This window comes from Brienomyrus brachyistius, chromosome 20 (genome assembly GCF_023856365.1).
Source record: "Brienomyrus brachyistius isolate T26 chromosome 20, BBRACH_0.4, whole genome shotgun sequence".
In the NCBI taxonomy this organism is placed as follows: domain Eukaryota; kingdom Metazoa; phylum Chordata; class Actinopteri; order Osteoglossiformes; family Mormyridae; genus Brienomyrus; species Brienomyrus brachyistius.
In genome coordinates this window covers 860032-877015 of record NC_064552.1, presented here as the reverse complement: position 1 = coordinate 877015, position 16984 = coordinate 860032, and the positions used below count along the sequence as shown (strand labels likewise).

Sequence of the window (16984 nt, the reverse complement as noted above, 5' to 3'; positions counted from 1 at the left end):
ATGAGTCCGTGCTAACAGCCAAGAGTCCAAAACAATCGCAGCTCTAGAAAACAAGGAACTTTAATGTGTGTACAGAGGAAGGCTACAGTGGCTAAGCACAGAATAAATACGTAACAGTATACAGCACTGGTGCGAGAGGCGGGAGGTGGACCCCAAGCAGCCAATCAGCACCCAGCGCAGGCGAGTAATGGGCAAATGTAGATGGAGGAGGGGCACAGCTGTCCCAATGGTCACGAAAGACAGAGTTGCGACCCCCGGGGCGATGGCGAGTGCTTCCAGCTCGGTGCCTTCAGTCCTGCGAGGCACTACGCCTCCTAGCGTGCCGCTGGACGTGCCTTTTCCTCTGGGATCGTCTGAGCCCTGCAGGATGGGGGAGGTCACCGCGTTTTGGGGGCCGCATTGAACCTGCAGAGGGCGCAGGCACACACACTGGTCAAACTCATAACTCAACACTGCCACCTGGCTGTAAACCCCCTGCACTGCATCAGCATGGATGCTGCAAGATAATCACGCTAAACCTCAGCAATCCCCAGTCACGCAGGTGGGGGTACTCATGGCTCTCGCAGTGCGGCCTCTCCCAATCCCAGACAAGCGGGTGGGGGTACTCACGGCTCTCGCAGTGCGGCCTCTCCCAATCCCAGACACGCGGGTGGGGGTACTCACGGCTCTCGCAGTGCGGCCTCTCCCAATCCCAGACACGCGGGTGGGGGTACTCACGGCTCTCGCAGTGCGGCCTCTCCCAATCCCAGACACGCGGGTGGGGGTACTCACGGCTCTCGCAGTGCAGTCCCTCCCAGCCATGGCACTCGCAGTGGTAGCCGCTTCCACGGAGGACACAGATCCCATCATTCATGCACGGGTTCGGCCTGCACAGATTCACAGGCCGTCGGGCAACTGCGGGGGGGGGGGGGGGGGAGAGATGCATGTAATGCACATATAACCGTGTACGCACACATACACATATAACCGTGTACGTACATGCACACACATACAATAGAGTCCACTGTCTACTGAGACCAAATGTGTGTACTTTGCCTTCTCTTCTAAATAAATTGTTCATTACAAATTATATTATCAGCACAGCAATTTGATTAGTTGAATCACTGAAAAAAATTCACACGAATTCCACAATTTTAGTATTTCACAGGGTGCACCCCGGCTGGCGATGACATTGTGCAAACACACTGCCCCCCCCCCCCCCCCCCGCCGGTCACCCCAGCACGTTCCAAAGAGCATCTCAGCATGTTACTGAATGCTTAACTTTCTTGGTCTTCAAGAGCCTCCATACATGTTCAATGAGGTCTTAAACATCTCAATCTTCATCAGAAAATAGGATGTTTCTGCAGTGATCCATTGTGAAATGGTGGTATGTGTGTGTCTGTGACTGAACTGTATTTCCAAGATTAAATTAAACAAATCACAGTCTACTATACACACACACATACATATGTACACAAAGTACTGTGCAAAAGTTTACGGCTGTCAAATGTTTGAAGTTGTTTAACTGGGTACTAAGTCCACATTTTCTCAGAACAAAAACCACAATTTAACATTAGAACATATGCAAGTTAGGAGAAACATCAAACTAGCAAGAGTGTCTTCTGTTGTCCAAAAAGTCACAGATATCTAGTTGGCTAGAAGAACTGCTTCAGTTCCCAAACTGCTCCTCAGGGGCACCTCAGCCGTTCCACGCATTTATTAAATTTCACCACCAGCTCAATTAATTCATTAACTTCATTCGTTTAAAAAGTCAATGAGATATATAACATGCTAGTGGGAGCATGTTTTATTTACGGATTCACGGATGTATTGCTTTGACAAGCATAATATTACAGTTTTACACCAGTATAATGATCCTTTAAACAAAATATTCTTTGGCTGTAAGACTTTTGCACAGTACTGTACATGCACACATATGTACACACATGTAGACACAGACCTGCACACAGCATGTGCACCAACACTTCATCGTAGTACTTGAGCTCCTCATAGAATGGCACAGAGATCACATGATCCTGGGAGGCAGCAATGCGCAGCAAGCCGTCGCTCTGCATGTCCCCGATGCCAACGACGAACACAGACACGCCGTCGTCGCGGATCTTCTGCGCGGGCACACCCGCGTCTTCGGCACCTGCGCCGTCCGTCAGCAGCACCACGGCCTTAGGTACGCCGGGCCGCGCACCCCGGGCTACACTCAGCAGCTCGGCACGGACGTGCAGCAGGGCGCTGCCCGTGGACGCCGGGCCGCCCTGATAGGCGGCTTTGCCTACGGCCCGCAGCACAGCAGAGCCCGACGCATGGCTGTCCAGCTGGAAGGCAGTGACCGATCGGCGCCCGAATGTCACCAGCGCGATCTGGACCACGTCGCGGTTCACATCGAACTGCACAGAGACACTGCGCACAAACTCCTGGAGATGCACGAAGTTCTCCCGGCCCACAGCCTCAGAAGCATCCAAAACCAGGATTAGGTCCAAGGCCTGCTCCGTGCATCCTGCAGAGAAGACATGGAGTTAAAACCCTGGACCCACCAGCCCTGAAGTGGGCGCCAGAGCTCGGGGATTAACTCAACTGGGTTACTAGTTCACTGAAGCCTAGCTTTACTTATCATTCAAGGATCACTAAAGGCTGCTGTGATTCCCCTGGAAAAGGGCAAGTTCCCAACTTATTATGAACTTATTTTATTCAAGCAGACTGACATGACTGGCACAGGATACACCACTCTGGTTTCACACCCCCAGGTTATAGGTTCAAATCCCACCACCACGCTATGTGTGGAGCTTGCGATGCAACCCCCCACCCCCGCTACCCTGACCGAAATAAGCACCGGAAGGATCACTGACATAAAGAACTTCTACCCATTTACATTGCAGATCATTGTAAACCATAAAGCATCTCACGGATAAAACCCTAGGACTCAAACCCGTGACCTTGAGGTGCCCCACCTTGGCTGTCCACACTGCAGATCTTGGCCTGCAACTCAGGCACTTTGGCCTCCAGGCCACCAGGGGAGCTGTAGGTGATGACGCGGTGGGCGTTCGCCGTGATATTGGTGAGCTGTGCCCTCAGCGTGTCTGGGCCCACGGCGATGAGGAAGACCTCATTGTCACGAACGTAGCGGGCAGGCTCCTCCACCGGGTCAGAGGACGGGGAGCCGGTGAGCAGCACCACAACGCGAGGCAAGTCGTCACGCACATCGGCAAACACCGGCGTGCTGGGGAAGCCGTGCTGGGCTGCGTGGCGGAGGGCTGCCCCTGTGCGGGCCAGACCGTTGCCAGGCTGCAGCCGCTCCACCGCCCGCAGGAGTTCACCCATGTTGGGCTTCCCCACTGGCACCACCATCATCACCCGGTCGCTGTACTGCGCCAGGCCCACATTGACGGGGGAGTCGGAGCCCAGCACAGCCTGGATGAAGCGCTTCAGAAAGGACTGGAAGCGCAGGAAGCCCTCCATGCCCAGAGGGGCGCTGTTCTCCACCAGGAAGAGCAGGTCCACGTTGCAGTCGAGGACGAACCTTGGGGCTGGGGGCAGGTGTGGGCAGGCATTTAGATACACGCCAGAACGGGGGGAATATGAGCACAAGGAGACAATGCCATCTTTTGGCCTCTAGGTGTGTAGGAGAGCAGCCACATTGATTCCCAGGGTCACAGCACATGCTCAGTCAGGTATCTTCAGGGCACTTTCAAAGGTAAGGGCCCAACACTGATATGATCACTGCGTTGGCCACGGGATTCAAACCAGCAACCTTCCGATCATGGCCAGGGTCCTAACCCACAGAGTCACACCCCTCCTGGAAGCTTAATAGGGTGATGCAGTCAGTCCACGGGGACAGATTCAGCTACAGGGTGTCTGACAATAAGGGGGGGGGGGTGGAGCTACCCAGCAAAACACCCCCCAGAGAACCCTCCCCAGGAGATCTCACCACAAGTGGGGTCACCCCCAAAGCCTGGGGGGCAATTACACCGGTACTGTTGGGGCCCCTCAGACACACAGGTGCCCCCATTCTGGCAGGGGGCGGAGTCACAGGGGTCTGGGAGGGGAGAGGGGGCGTGTTAAACACAGTCCTTCAAATATAGCACACAGAGACCGTCATGTACAAGGCTGACCTGGGCACACAGCTCGGTGGCAGGACATCCAGCGTTTCCTGTAAACTCTGCTCCACCTGAGAGAGAAAGACAAGCTAGTGGCGGCACACAGAGGTGCACAGTACCCCAGAATGGTGACACAGACTGGGTGTATTCCCTGTGTCACTGTATCACTGCACTGAGGCCTCTCTGCATTGTTGAGCCCTGTGCTGTGGTACTTTTTATTGTGAATCATGCATACACTTAGCTAGGTGACACCTGTTACAAGCTATATGCACAAGGGTAGTAAATATGAGGGAGGAAGCCGAGTGTGCACTCGCCTGTAGTAAATATGAGGGAGGAAGCCGAGTGTGCACTCGCCTGTAGTAAATATGAGGGAGGAAGCCGAGTGTGCACTCGCCTGTAGTAAATATGAGGGAGGAAGCCGAGTGTGCACTCGCCTGTAGTAAATATGAGGGAGGAAGCCGAGTGTGCACTCACCTGTAGTAAATATGAGGGAGGAAGCCGAGTGTGCACTCGCCTGTAGTAAATATGAGGGAGGAAGCCGAGTGTGCACTCACCTGTAGTAAATATGAGGGAGGACGCCGAGTGTGCACTCACCTGTAGTAAATATGAGGGAGGACGCCGAGTGTGGACTCACCTGTAGTAAATATGAGGGAGGACGCCGAGTGTGCACTCACCTGTAGTGAATATGAGGGAGGAAGCCGAGTGTGCACTTACCTGTAGTAAATATGGGGGAGGAAGCCGAGTGCGCACTCGCCTGTAGTGAATATGAGGGAGGACGCCGAGTGTGCACTCACCTGTAGTGAATATGAGGGAGGAAGCCGAGTGTGCACTTACCTGTAGTAAATATGAGGGAGGAAGCCGAGTGTGCACTCACCTGTAGTAAATATGGGGGAGGAAGCCGAGTGTGCACTTACCTGTAGTAAATATGGGGGAGGAAGCCGAGTGCGCACTCGCCTGTAGTAAATATGAGGGAGGACGCCGAGTGTGCACTCACCTGTAGTGAATATGAGGGAGGAAGCCGAGTGTGCACTTACCTGTAGTAAATATGAGGGAGGAAGCCGAGTGTGCACTTACCTGTAGTAAATATGGGGGAGGAAGCCGAGTGCGCACTCGCCTGTAGTAAATATGAGGGAGGAAGCCGAGTGTGCACTTACCTGTAGTAAGGGCAAACAGCAGTGGAGACTGCGAAGCCCTTGGATCCCTTCCAGCATGTGAAGCTCCCCTGTAGCTCTTTGACTGTGTCCAGGGTTTTAAGCACACAGGGATGGGTCTGAACCAAGCACCCTGAGAAGCACAGGGCAAAGGTGACAGGTCTGATAATTTGGGTGCAGCTGTGTTTTCCCCCGTCCATGTGGTTTGGGTGCGATGATCTTTGACCCTTTACCTGGTGGTACGGCAGAGCAGATGTTGGCAGCAGACAGAGCGCTGAAGAGGCCGTTAACCCCGTCATGGGCATGCTCAGCAAACAGGACATGCTGCTCAGCGGGGATGCTGGCCAGGGCGTCAAGCTCCTCCCACCTGGAGAACGCGGGGTGTTCAATCAGTTTAACTTGCATAACTGGAAAACAAATGGAAGCTATAATCCAAGTGGAAATGGTAGATCACCTGGATTCAAATAACATTCTGAGGAATGGCCAACATGGATTCCAGAGAGGTAGGTCCTGTTTAACTAATTTACTTGAGTTCTTTGAGGAAGCTACAAGAGAAATTGATCACAAAAAGGCCTACGATGTGATCTACTTAGATTTCCAGAAGCTCAAAGCTGCAGGGATTTTAGGAACTATAGCAGCTTGGATTGAAAACTGGTTAACAGACAGGAAGCAGCGAGTAGTTATAAGAGGCACAATGTCACAGTGGGCCTGCATTCATAGTGGGGTACCACAGGGTTCAATTTTAGGACCACTACTGTTCCTAATTTACATTAATGATATTGACACCAATACATACAGTAAACTGGTTAAATTTGCAGACAACACAAAGGTGGGTGGTGTAGCAGATACTGATCTAGCAGCAGAGAGGCTACAACGGGATCTGGATTTAATTTGCGTCTGGGCTGATACCTGGTGGATGGAATTTAACGTAGATAAATGTAAGGTAATCCATGCAGGGAGCAGAAATATAAAGTACAGATATTTTATGGGTTCCATTGAAATAAAGGTAGCTGATTACGAGAAAGACCTCGGTGTGAATGTTGATGCTTCCATGTCCCACTCTTGCCAGTGTGGGGAAGCAATAAAAAGGCCAATATGATGTTGGGTTATATCTCTAGGTGTAGGGAGTTTAAGTCAAGGGAAGTGATGATACGATTATATAATTCCTTGGCAAGACCCCACCTAGAATATTGTGTGCAGGTTTGATCACCATACCTTAAGAAGGACATTGCTGCCTTGGAAAGGATTCCTGGTCTTAGAGGAATGTCTTATGAGGAGAGGTTAGCTGAGCTGAATCTGTTTAGCCTCGAGCAAAGGAGACTAAGGGGGGACATGATCCAGGTATATAAGATTCTAACAGGTCTGGATGCTGTTCAGCCAAATGGCTAATTCAGTATTAAATACTTTTTAGGCGTTTGGACGCCCTTTTCCATGTGGGGTGTTAAAGCTGGCCTTTCCCCGTGTGAAGGTGTTTGGACGCCCTTTTCCATGTGGGGTGTTAAAGCTGGCCTTTCCCCGTGTGAAGGTGTTTGGACGCCCTTTTCCATGTGGGGTGTTAAAGCTGGCCTTTCCCCGTGTGAAGGTGTTTGGACGCCCTCTTCCATGTGGGGTGTTAAAGCTGGCCTTTCCCCGTGTGAAGGTGTTTGGACGCCCTCTTCCATGTGGGGTGTTAAAGCTGGCCTTTCCCCGTGTGAAGGTGTTTGGACGCCCTTTTCCATGTGGGGTGTTAAAGCTGGCCTTTCCCCGTGTGAAGGTGTTTGGACGCCCTTTTCCATGTGGGGTGTTAAAGCTGGCCTTTCCCCGTGTGAAGGTGTTTGGACGCCCTTTTCCATGTGGGGTGTTAAAGCTGGCCTTTCCCCGTGTGAAGGTGTTTGGACGCCCTTTTCCATGTGGGGTGTTAAACACCTTCACACGGGGAAAAGCCAGCTTTAACACCCCAACAAGCTGACTGTGTAGCTTCTTGCTGGCCCATAGGGAATATCAGATGAATCACTATAAACACACCCACAGGCAAACAATAAGTTTTTACATTTCTGCAAGTTCTCATCCTCAGAAAAGTTCAAAAGAAGTTCAAATAAAAGTTCAAATAAAATTCAGATGGTAGCAGGTAGGGGGTGCTACAGCTCCACACATTCAAGGCAGATTCCACATGACAGTCATCCGAAACACTCCAGTCTCCAAAGGAGGTGTCATGGTCCTCAGCTGCTCCACCAGGCCAATCGCATTCTCCACAGAAGCAGTTGTGAATGCGGTGTGGCTGAGAAGTGAGGCTGCATATCTAATCCTAATCCTAACCCCCCGGGGAAGTGGGGCAGTAAGATGGTGCAGCTCTGACTGCCAGCCAAAGGAAGCTCTTCATTCAGACACATGACAGCCAGCACCATCCAGAGCCAGTAGACAGGGGTCGGTGAGGTCAAAGGTCGTCACTCGAGTATTCCACCTTATTGGCTATTCTGTTTCACCCACTCCAGCCAATGAGAAGACAGGTACCTGACCAAAACTCTTTAGGTGTCACAGTATGTGTGGGGACACATATGCACGCGCACACACCCACCTGGGATAGCGCACCCCCACGGCAAAGATGGTGACTCCGGCCTGCTTCAGCTCGGCTGCCGACGGCTCTGGGTCGCCCTGGGACCTGCCGTCGGACAGCAGGACCAGCACGCGAGGGGCGGTGCCATTACGTCCCCCAGGGAAGCCCTTCCGTAGGATGTACTTCAGTGCCAGGCCCGTCTGAGTGCTGCCACCCCTGGGGGAGGGCAAAGAGTTAGGGTTAACCCCCCACCCCTCCTGCCCCCTCAGTGTACCCACCCCCAACATTCTCCTGGTTCACTAACTTTAAACCATCACTCCTTCACAAGCCCCGAGTCACTTGTGCGGATTCGACCACTGATTTCATGCTGGGTTTAGAATGAGCAGGAATGTCCGGAAAACACAAGAGCGCCACAGCTGCGGGCCCCATGGCATGCTGGGTGATGTCCAGCTGCAAGGGAGGACTGTCGACATGCCGCTGAGTGCAGCCGCAAGACACACACACACACCTGAAAATCGCCCCCACAATATCAAAATGACAGTCTTTTTTATTTACATTGTGGGGACAAAATGTCTCGCACAATGTAATATAAACATAATCCACACACACACGCACAGATATACAGACACACAGACGCATGCACACACACAGATATGCAGACACACATGCAGTACCTGTATGGAATCTTCTTCAGGTGCTTGACCACGCCCTCCCTGGTACGGTGGCTATCCAGTGACACCTCCAGCCGGGGGGCTGAGCTGTACTGCATGACCCCCACTCTCACCTGAAAGGAGACTTCTGTAACATCCCAGGGTGCTCCTGCACGGCATCTCTCTCTCTCTCACACACACATATATACATACACACATACACACATATATACATACACACATATACACATACATACATGCAAACTCCGCACACGTGTAACCCAGGCGGAGACTCGAAGCCGGGTCCCAGTCAGTAGTGCTAACCACTGCACCACCATGCCGCCCCCCACACACACACGCTATGCCTCACCTTATCTGGGCCCACGTCCAAGCCTGCACAAGCGGTGAGAGCAAAGTGTTTGGACCGCTCAAAGCTGCCCTTTCCCACACTGTGAGAGCCGTCCATTAAGAAGAGGAGGTCCAGCACGGCGGAGCACTGCATCACTGCAAGGATGGGACAAGGACAGCGATGGGAAGGGAGCAGGTACAGGGACAGAGAAGGGGACAAGAGGCAGGGAAGCGGATAGAGAGGAAGACAGGGACAGAGATGGCAAGGTGGTGGGGACAGAAAAGGGAAGAGGGATGAGGACAGATGAGGACAGAGAGACAGACAGAGACAGACAGACAGAGACAGACAGACAGAGACAGACAGACAGAGACAGACAGACAGAGACAGACAGACAGAGAGATCCACAAGCATAGGCCAGTTAGGAGCAGAGAGAGAAACACTGGGGACAAACAGGCCTGGAGGAATGAGGCGTCAGCGGCCAGAGGAACTACAATAAAGCAGGGGGGGGGGGCATGTCAGTGCTTGAATGGCTGAGATTTTAAGCCGTGTAGCTACCAGGCTACAACACGCATCTCCAGCAACTGCACAAAGATAAAGTCTGGACACGCACACACCTCCCACAAACCAGCGCGTAGCCTCACTTTCACACAACCCCAAAGAATTACCATTCACTCAGAGCAGAAACACTACCTGTCCTATGAGGAGAGGTTAGCTGAGCTGAATCTGTTCAGCCTCGATCAAAGGAGACTAAGGGGGGACATGATCCAGGTATATACGATTCTAACAGGTCTGGATGCTGTTCAGCCAAATGGCTATTTCAGTATTAGTTTAAATACTAGAACTCATGGCCATAAGTGGAAATTAGCAGGAAAACATTTTAAAATGAATCTGAGGAAGCACTTCTTTACACAGCGTGTAGTTAGAGTATGGAATAGTCTTCCTGCTGGTGCAGTGCAGGCTAAAACCCCGGGTTCCTTTAAATCAGAGCTAGATAAGATATTAACAACTCTGAGCTAATATTTAACTTCTCCCCAAACGAGCTTGATGGGCCGAATGGCCTCCTCTCCTTTGTACATTTCTTATGTTCTTAGGCCTCCATAGATATGTACCATCCAATCAGATCACACCCCACTTGATGAGAAAATTCACACTGTCTTCTCAGACAGCTCCTCCCAGTTAACCCCCTCACTGCTGAACCCATCATCAGCTACTCACACGCTCCAGCCGAGCTGATCTTCATGATGGTCTCCTGGTTGGTCTGCATGTCCAGAACGCAGAGACCAGTCCACGCTGTGAATGACACTGCACCTTCACTTCTATTCATCATGTTTAAGCAGACAGTAATGGAGCAAAGGGGGCGGGGCACATCTGTGGGTTTCCAGCTGTCTGCTACAGCTGACACCTGATCAGATCCTCTAGAACTCTCCCATGGATCCCCATTTTTATGGCGAACAAACCCCCCCCCCCCCCCCCCTCGGGGCAGCTCTGTAAATCCTGGAAACGCCAGGATATTTCACATTCCTACACTGACACAATGCTATAGGCTGAGGGGTATGGAGGGCTGTCCAGGGCCCCCCTGAGCAAAGCCATTCTCACTGCAGCTGTTACTCAGAAAAACAGTGAACATCAGATTTCAGCCGAAACTCCCATTGGCAGTTGGGGGGGGGGGGGGGGGGGGGGTGGGCCAGGGCAGAAAACCCAGGGTAATGTAGTGGGATGGGTAATAAGACCTGGTGAAATGCACGGGGCGAGGGGGGAGTAAATACGTAGTGGCAGTCAGAGGGGTTAAAGCAGCCAGGAGACATGGTGGGGGGGGGGGGGGACACCAGGGATGGGTGAATGGGCACTTTATGGCAGGACCCTCTGCAGAGCTGGCAGACAAAGGCTTCAGGCTCGCATGGGCTGCCCCTGCGGGTGTGGACCTTGCTGATTAACCCCTCCACGGGGCTGAAGGGGGCCATTTCTCAGGATCACTTACGGAGCCCTGTGGTATGTGTGCGGGGGGGGACTCATGGAGAAAGTTCCCTAGCAATGTAATTGGTGTCATTCCTGACGTTTGTTTTATAGAACAAATTCATGTGGAGGCCGACTTTGAATGGACCCCCCCCATCCATAAACATCCATTACTGAAGACCTCTGTAGAGCCCAAAAGCCTTCCTGTGTGAGGCACCACACAGAAAAGCACACTTAGGACAGGAGGTCCAAACAGGAGGCCTGGTGGAGGAGCAGAGCACCGCCTGCCCGTGTGAATGGAGACTATATCCAGCACTTCATCAGATCAGTGAGCGAATGAAACCTCTGGAAACTTCACCCTGTTTCTAGCATGTCAATGCGGGCAAGATCGGTCTGCAGAGCTGGCAATTGCTGTAAAATGACCTCTATGTCTTTGGTATGTCAAGGTGACTTACCTCTAATCATCAGGAGTGTAATGAGGAGGACGAGCTGGCTGGACAGCTGCATTGTGGGAAATCTGTGACAAACAGATGAGAAGCCACTGAAATACTAAAGCTACTCCATCCCCCAACAGGGCCAATATGTTTCCGCACTGGCACACACAGATAGAGGTGGACAGTTCAGGTCCAGAAAGTAAAAATCCAAAGCAAGATAACTAAGCAGTGGGGCACTCCATGACTGTGATTCTTTATACTCAAGTGGTTGGTCAAAACAAAACTTGGGCTGGATTTTTACTTTCTGGACCTGAACCATCCACCTCTGCCATAGAGTGTAGAGTCTTCTTCTGCTCATCTGCTAAATCCAGCATCTGAGCCAAGGGCTCCTCGTATAGCCCAAACTGAACCTGGGTCAGATGGTCCACACAACCCGCCTGCAAGGCCATAAACTCCCCAGGAGCAGGGGTCCGGGGCAGAGAACTTCAAAGCACCAGCCAGGAAATTAAAATAGCAGCATGCTGGCAACACCAATACGCCCGTTATCACCGGCTCGTGTGGTGAACATCCAAGGAGTGCAGGTCTCTGGCCAGAGGAAATGTTGGCATCGGGAGATAAGCCTGAGGGACAGAGTCTCTCCAGCCCAGGGTGACACACTGGAATCACTCACTTCCTGTGCGATCAGCCTGAGGGACAGAGTCTCTCCAGCCCGGGGTGACACACTGGGATCACTCACTTCCTGTGCGATCAGCCCGAGGAACAGTGTCACTCCAGCCCGGGGTGACACACTGGGATCACTCACTTCCTGTGCGATCAGCCCGAGGAACAGTGTCACTCCAGTCCGGGGTGACACACTGGGATCACTCACTTCCTGTGCGATCAGCCCGAGGAACAGTGTCACTCCAGCCCGGGGTGACACACTGGAATCACTCGCTTCCTGTGCGATCAGCCCGAGGGACAGTGTCACTCCAGCCCGGGGTGACACACTGGGATCACTCACTTCCTGTGCGATCAGCCCGAGGAACAGTGTCACTCCAGCCCGGGGTGACACACTGGAATCACTCGCTTCCTGTGCGATCAGCCCGAGGGACAGTGTCACTCCAGCCCGGGGTGACACACTGGAATCACTCGCTTCCTGTGCGATCAGCCCGAGGGACAGTGTCACTCCAGCCCGGGGTGACACACTGGAATCACTCGCTTCCTGTGCGATCAGCCCGAGGGACAGTGTCACTCCAGCCCGGGGTGACACACTGGGATCACTCGCTTCCTGTGCGATCAGCCCGAGGAACAGTGTCACTCCAGCCCGGGGTGACACACTGGAATCACTCGCTTCCTGTGCGATCAGCCCGAGGGACAGTGTCACTCCAGCCCGGGGTGACACACTGGAATCACTCGCTTCCTGTGCGATCAGCCCGAGGGACAGTGTCACTCCAGCCCGGGGTGACACACTGGAATCACTCGCTTCCTGTGCGATCAGCCCGAGGGACAGTGTCACTCCAGCCCGGGGTGACACACTGGAATCACTCGCTTCCTGTGCGATCAGCCCGAGGGACAGTGTCACTCCAGCCCGGGGTCACACACTGGAATCACTCGCTTCCTGTGCGATCAGCCCGAGGGACAGTGTCACTCCAGCCCGGGGTGACACACTGGAATCACTCGCTTCCTGTGCGATCAGCCCGAGGGACAGTGTCACTCCAGCCCGGGGTCACACACTGGAATCACTCGCTTCCTGTGCGATCAGCCCGAGGGACAGTGTCACTCCAGCCCGGGGTGACACACTGGAATCACTCACTTCCTGTGCGATCAGCCCGAGGAACAGTGTCACTCCAGCCCGGGGTGACACACTGGAATCACTCGCTTCCTGTGCGATCAGCCCGAGGAACAGTGTCACTCCAGCCCGGGGTGACACACTGGAATCACTCGCTTCCTGTGCGATCAGCCCGAGGGACAGTGTCACTCCAGCCCGGGGTCACACACTGGAATCACTCGCTTCCTGTGCGATCAGCCCGAGGGACAGTGTCACTCCAGCCCGGGGTGACACACTGGAATCACTCGCTTCCTGTGCGATCAGCCCGAGGGACAGTGTCACTCCAGCCCAGGGTCTGCATGTCACCCAGGTGCCGATTGGATGCACCATCTCAGGGTGAGTAACAAAGCGATTATGTTGGCAGCCCAGTGAAGCAGACAAATCATCTGGGCGAATCTCGGCTTTAAGGGTGAGCATGAGCCCAGGGACTCTTATCGCCGGTCTTGATAAGTGCTCTTATCAGGAGGCAGACTTCAGAAAGCATGTCAGCAAAAAGAAGGGAGCATTTTCAAAGCTTGAAGGGTGAAGGACATGGCTTTGCAGCTGTGCAGGTTCTAACAGCCCCACGGTCAGTTCATTGCGATTTAGATTAATATCATTAATAATGGTATATTTATAAATTTTTATAAAATGCTTTTAAAATACTGGAGTAATTTTAGCTGCCTGTATGGTGTTGAGCTGTCTGAGGGAACAGAACTATGACAGTATAATAGTAAAATCCCATGATGGCTTGGGGAGAGGGGGGGCAGCATTGCTCCCAGATCAACATCTGAGGAGATTCAGGAAGTATGTCTGGTGCTGTGGCTGCCCCGTTACCACATCAAAGTCCAGGAAGAGAAAGAATTAGATTCTCAAAGAAGCCACAAGACACCACGCCACAGTGCAAGTACACTCCGAGACCGACCTGCGTTTACCGCACATTTACACTCCGAGACCGACCTGCGTTTACCGCACATTTACACTCCGAGACCGACCTGCGTTTACCGCACATTTACACTCCGAGACCGACCTGCGTTTACCGCACATTTACACTCCGAGACCGACCTACGTTTACCGCACATTTACACTCCGAGACCGACCTGCGTTTACCGCACATTTACACTCCGAGACCGACCTGCGTTTACCGCACATTTACACTCTGTGACCGAACGGCGTTTATCGCACATTTACACCGTGACCGACCTGCGTTTCAGCACATTAACACCCTGTAACCGACCTACGTTTCAGCACATTAACACCCTGTAACCGACCTACGTTTCAGCACATTAACACCCTGTAACCGACCTACGTTTCAGCACATTTACACCCTGTAACCAACCTGCGTTTACCGCACATTCACACCCTGAAACCGACCTGCGTTTCAGCACATTTACACCCTGTGACCGAACGGCGTTTCAGCACATTTACACCCTGTGACCGAACGGCGTTTCAGCACATTTACACCCTGTGACCGACCAGCGTTTCAGAACATTAACACCCTGTAACTGACCTGCATTTAAACCCCCATTAAGATCCGCCCTCAAAAGCATAGGCTGATATTACAGTTACTATATCAGCCTTACTACTAAGTTTGTAGTAAGTCAGTTTGGAAACAGGGTACATTTACAGGCTATGCTTTTGGGGGCAGATCTCAATGGGGACAGGGCATTGTGGAGGCGGAGCATGCCTGGAGAAGTCCACTACCCAGTAATCTCGCAAAAGATGACCATGTTCCATTTCCACAATGTGAGTTCAAGTCGCAGATAAGAGTGAGAGGCAGGCGATCAGCTTTCATAAATGTAGCTGCAGAGAGGGGGGTCTTTGTCCCCAGTGCCCCCCTCCCCCACAAGTCACCTGCTGATTAGCATCTCTGGGGCACTGGCTTCCCCTTACTTTTGAGCACTGGAGCATTCAGAAAATGAGGGATTAATTAGGGTCCCCCATGTCAGCCTGTTTCTCTGATCTCACCCCCCTTCAAACACAGGAGTGGGGAGGGGGTTACATGCTTTTCCAAGCATTTGACTATCACTCCTTCAATTTCAAAACTAAAATAGAACAAACACTGAAATATTTATTCATTTCAGTCCACAGCATATAACCATTTACACACAAACCTTAAGTTAGCAATCAGCAGCTAGACTAAGGTTAGTCCCCCAGCAAAGCCTCGAAGCAGACCTTCACCCCTAGGGCTACACCTGCCCCACACCGGGGTTCATTCCTCTAAAGGCTGAACATCCATCAGCACCTTCACCAGGTTCCTGCGCCCTTTTCATATCTACAATTAGATCAGCCTGCCTACAGCCTCCACCTACCCTGCTGCTGCAGTAAGGCCCCCGGGGGGTAGGGTCGAGGCTTCATAAAGGGGAGGTGAAAGACCACGGCATCGATCGGAAACGTTAGCTGTAATTCCAGCCCCCCGCACGTTTCAGGAGAAAAACCTCCAGTCCGGTTCTCCAAAATGCAAGTCTGACGGGTAGGATAACCCTCCAAAGGCACCCAAAGCGGCTCTAGGCACCGTACTGACGTTTCAATGCGCCGGACTCCCACCCCAACTAATGCGCGCCTGAACGCCGGAGGTGTAGCTCCTGTGGAGGCTGCGAAAGCACCGCCCGGAGAAGGTCCGCAAACAAGCTGCAGCGTGTCAGCAGCGTCCCACACCAGGCAGACCTGTTACGGAGTGCGGAGACGCCTGTGCAGCTTCCCCTGTCTCCCCGATAAAGATTCAGGTCCGAAGAGACGCAAGTCCTCAACAGTTTTATACCCCTTTAATATCCGTTGAAATGTTTAATAGAAAAGGCGCCATGGATATCTCCACTTCTGTCTGTCCCGGTATCTCCATTTCTGTCTGTCCCACTTTCATCCCGAATTACCGGGACTCTCCGGTTCGGACGCCGTATCCGCATTCAGCTCCCCGCCTGCACCCACGCTTCAGTGCTACCCCCGTGTAAAGCTTCATACGCAAAGGAATCAGGAAAAGAAGAACTTACAAAGAGGAAACTCCAAAAGCGTGCATATCCCTCAAGGCGCCCCGGCGTCTTCGGGGGATCAGTTTCGTTTGTGTCCGATTCCCCCGCGCGTACCTAAGATGCGCGCTACACAGCGCACCGCACACAGCAAACGCAGAGACACACTGACCGAGCGGGAGGCACTGGCAGCTGCCCCATCCGGACCAGCTCCAGGAGGCGTTCTGCTCCGTCTGCGCAACCGAGCACTCAAAGGCAGCCCCAGGGCAGGTCCAGCCTCCTCCTTTGCTCCGCTCAACCTTTATGAGTACGGCTTTATTTGCACCAGAAACCGCCCCCCAGAAGAATCTGGCTCCGATCAGACACCGTGATACGGCCTCTGCTCCAGTGCTGACCGGCACCGCTTTGGAATAACGCACGCGTTATGACATCCCCCACCGACATAAATTTGAAGCTGCATTGGTCGTATGGTATAGGATAATTAGTTAAATTGAGACATTTTAAAGCGTTTAATGTGGAAAATATGTGAGGGTGCAAAACTCCTTTCAAGTCATGAGTGGAGACCTCCAAACCAACGTCAGTAACACTGAAAGACCCTCGTGGGGGGCTTTATTCGGCCCTCAGGGCTTTAGTAAACAGCCCATCTGCTCCACTAACAGCAGGAGCAGAGCTTCGATCTGGTCCACCTGTAACACATGGTCCAGACGTGAAAGACAGACAGCCGTGGAGCCTGCGCGGATTGTCTAACTCTCCCCCCTGCACAGACATAAATTTGAAGCTGCATTGGTTGTATGGTATAGGATAATTAGCTCACAATCAACTTGAAACGCTCAGATGCCGAAATATAATTTTAAAATGCTGTCAATCAAAAAGAGGTGCAGCCCCTTTGACAGTTTCGCCAATCATCATGCAGCAGCCCGGCGTCCTGGCCCGCCCTCTGCCCCAAAGACGCTGAACTTCCCTGGAAATGACGCTTGGAAGCATTTGTCCAACAAACATCTAGCTTTCCCAGTGAATACAGAAGTGCCATTGGATGCAGTCGCTTACAGCGCTGGCTTAATGCAATGCATTCTGGTC

General features: G+C 52.5%; 1 protein-coding gene and 1 long non-coding RNA gene across 4 annotated transcripts; both read right to left on the bottom strand.

Annotated features, from left to right (window-relative positions):
• Positions 1-42: 42 nt before the first annotated feature.
• Positions 43-16442, bottom strand: vwa2 (von Willebrand factor A domain containing 2). 3 transcript variants are annotated; one of them, XM_048987648.1, is made up of 14 exons: positions 16080-16442; positions 11180-11241; positions 9987-10061; positions 8793-8926; positions 8447-8556; positions 7794-7988; positions 5473-5606; positions 5243-5372; positions 4104-4159; positions 3920-4027; positions 2943-3518; positions 1940-2491; positions 718-894; positions 43-405 (listed from the first exon to the last, which is right to left on the bottom strand). In XM_048987648.1, the coding sequence occupies exons 1-14, from the start codon at positions 16106-16108 to the stop codon at positions 290-292; spliced, it is 2454 nt and encodes an 817-aa protein (XP_048843605.1). In that variant the 5' UTR covers positions 16109-16442; the 3' UTR covers positions 43-289. The 3 variants fall into 3 exon arrangements, with proteins under 3 accessions (XP_048843605.1, XP_048843606.1, XP_048843607.1); XM_048987649.1 differs by having other exon boundaries at positions 15932-16441; XM_048987650.1 differs by having other exon boundaries at positions 772-894; positions 16080-16439.
• LOC125715766 (uncharacterized) lies at positions 4208-5226 on the bottom strand. The gene is made up of 3 exons (XR_007384168.1): positions 4963-5226; positions 4563-4802; positions 4208-4522 (listed from the first exon to the last, which is right to left on the bottom strand). It is a non-coding gene; the product is annotated as an uncharacterized LOC125715766 (long non-coding RNA).
• Positions 16443-16984: the final 542 nt, after the last annotated feature.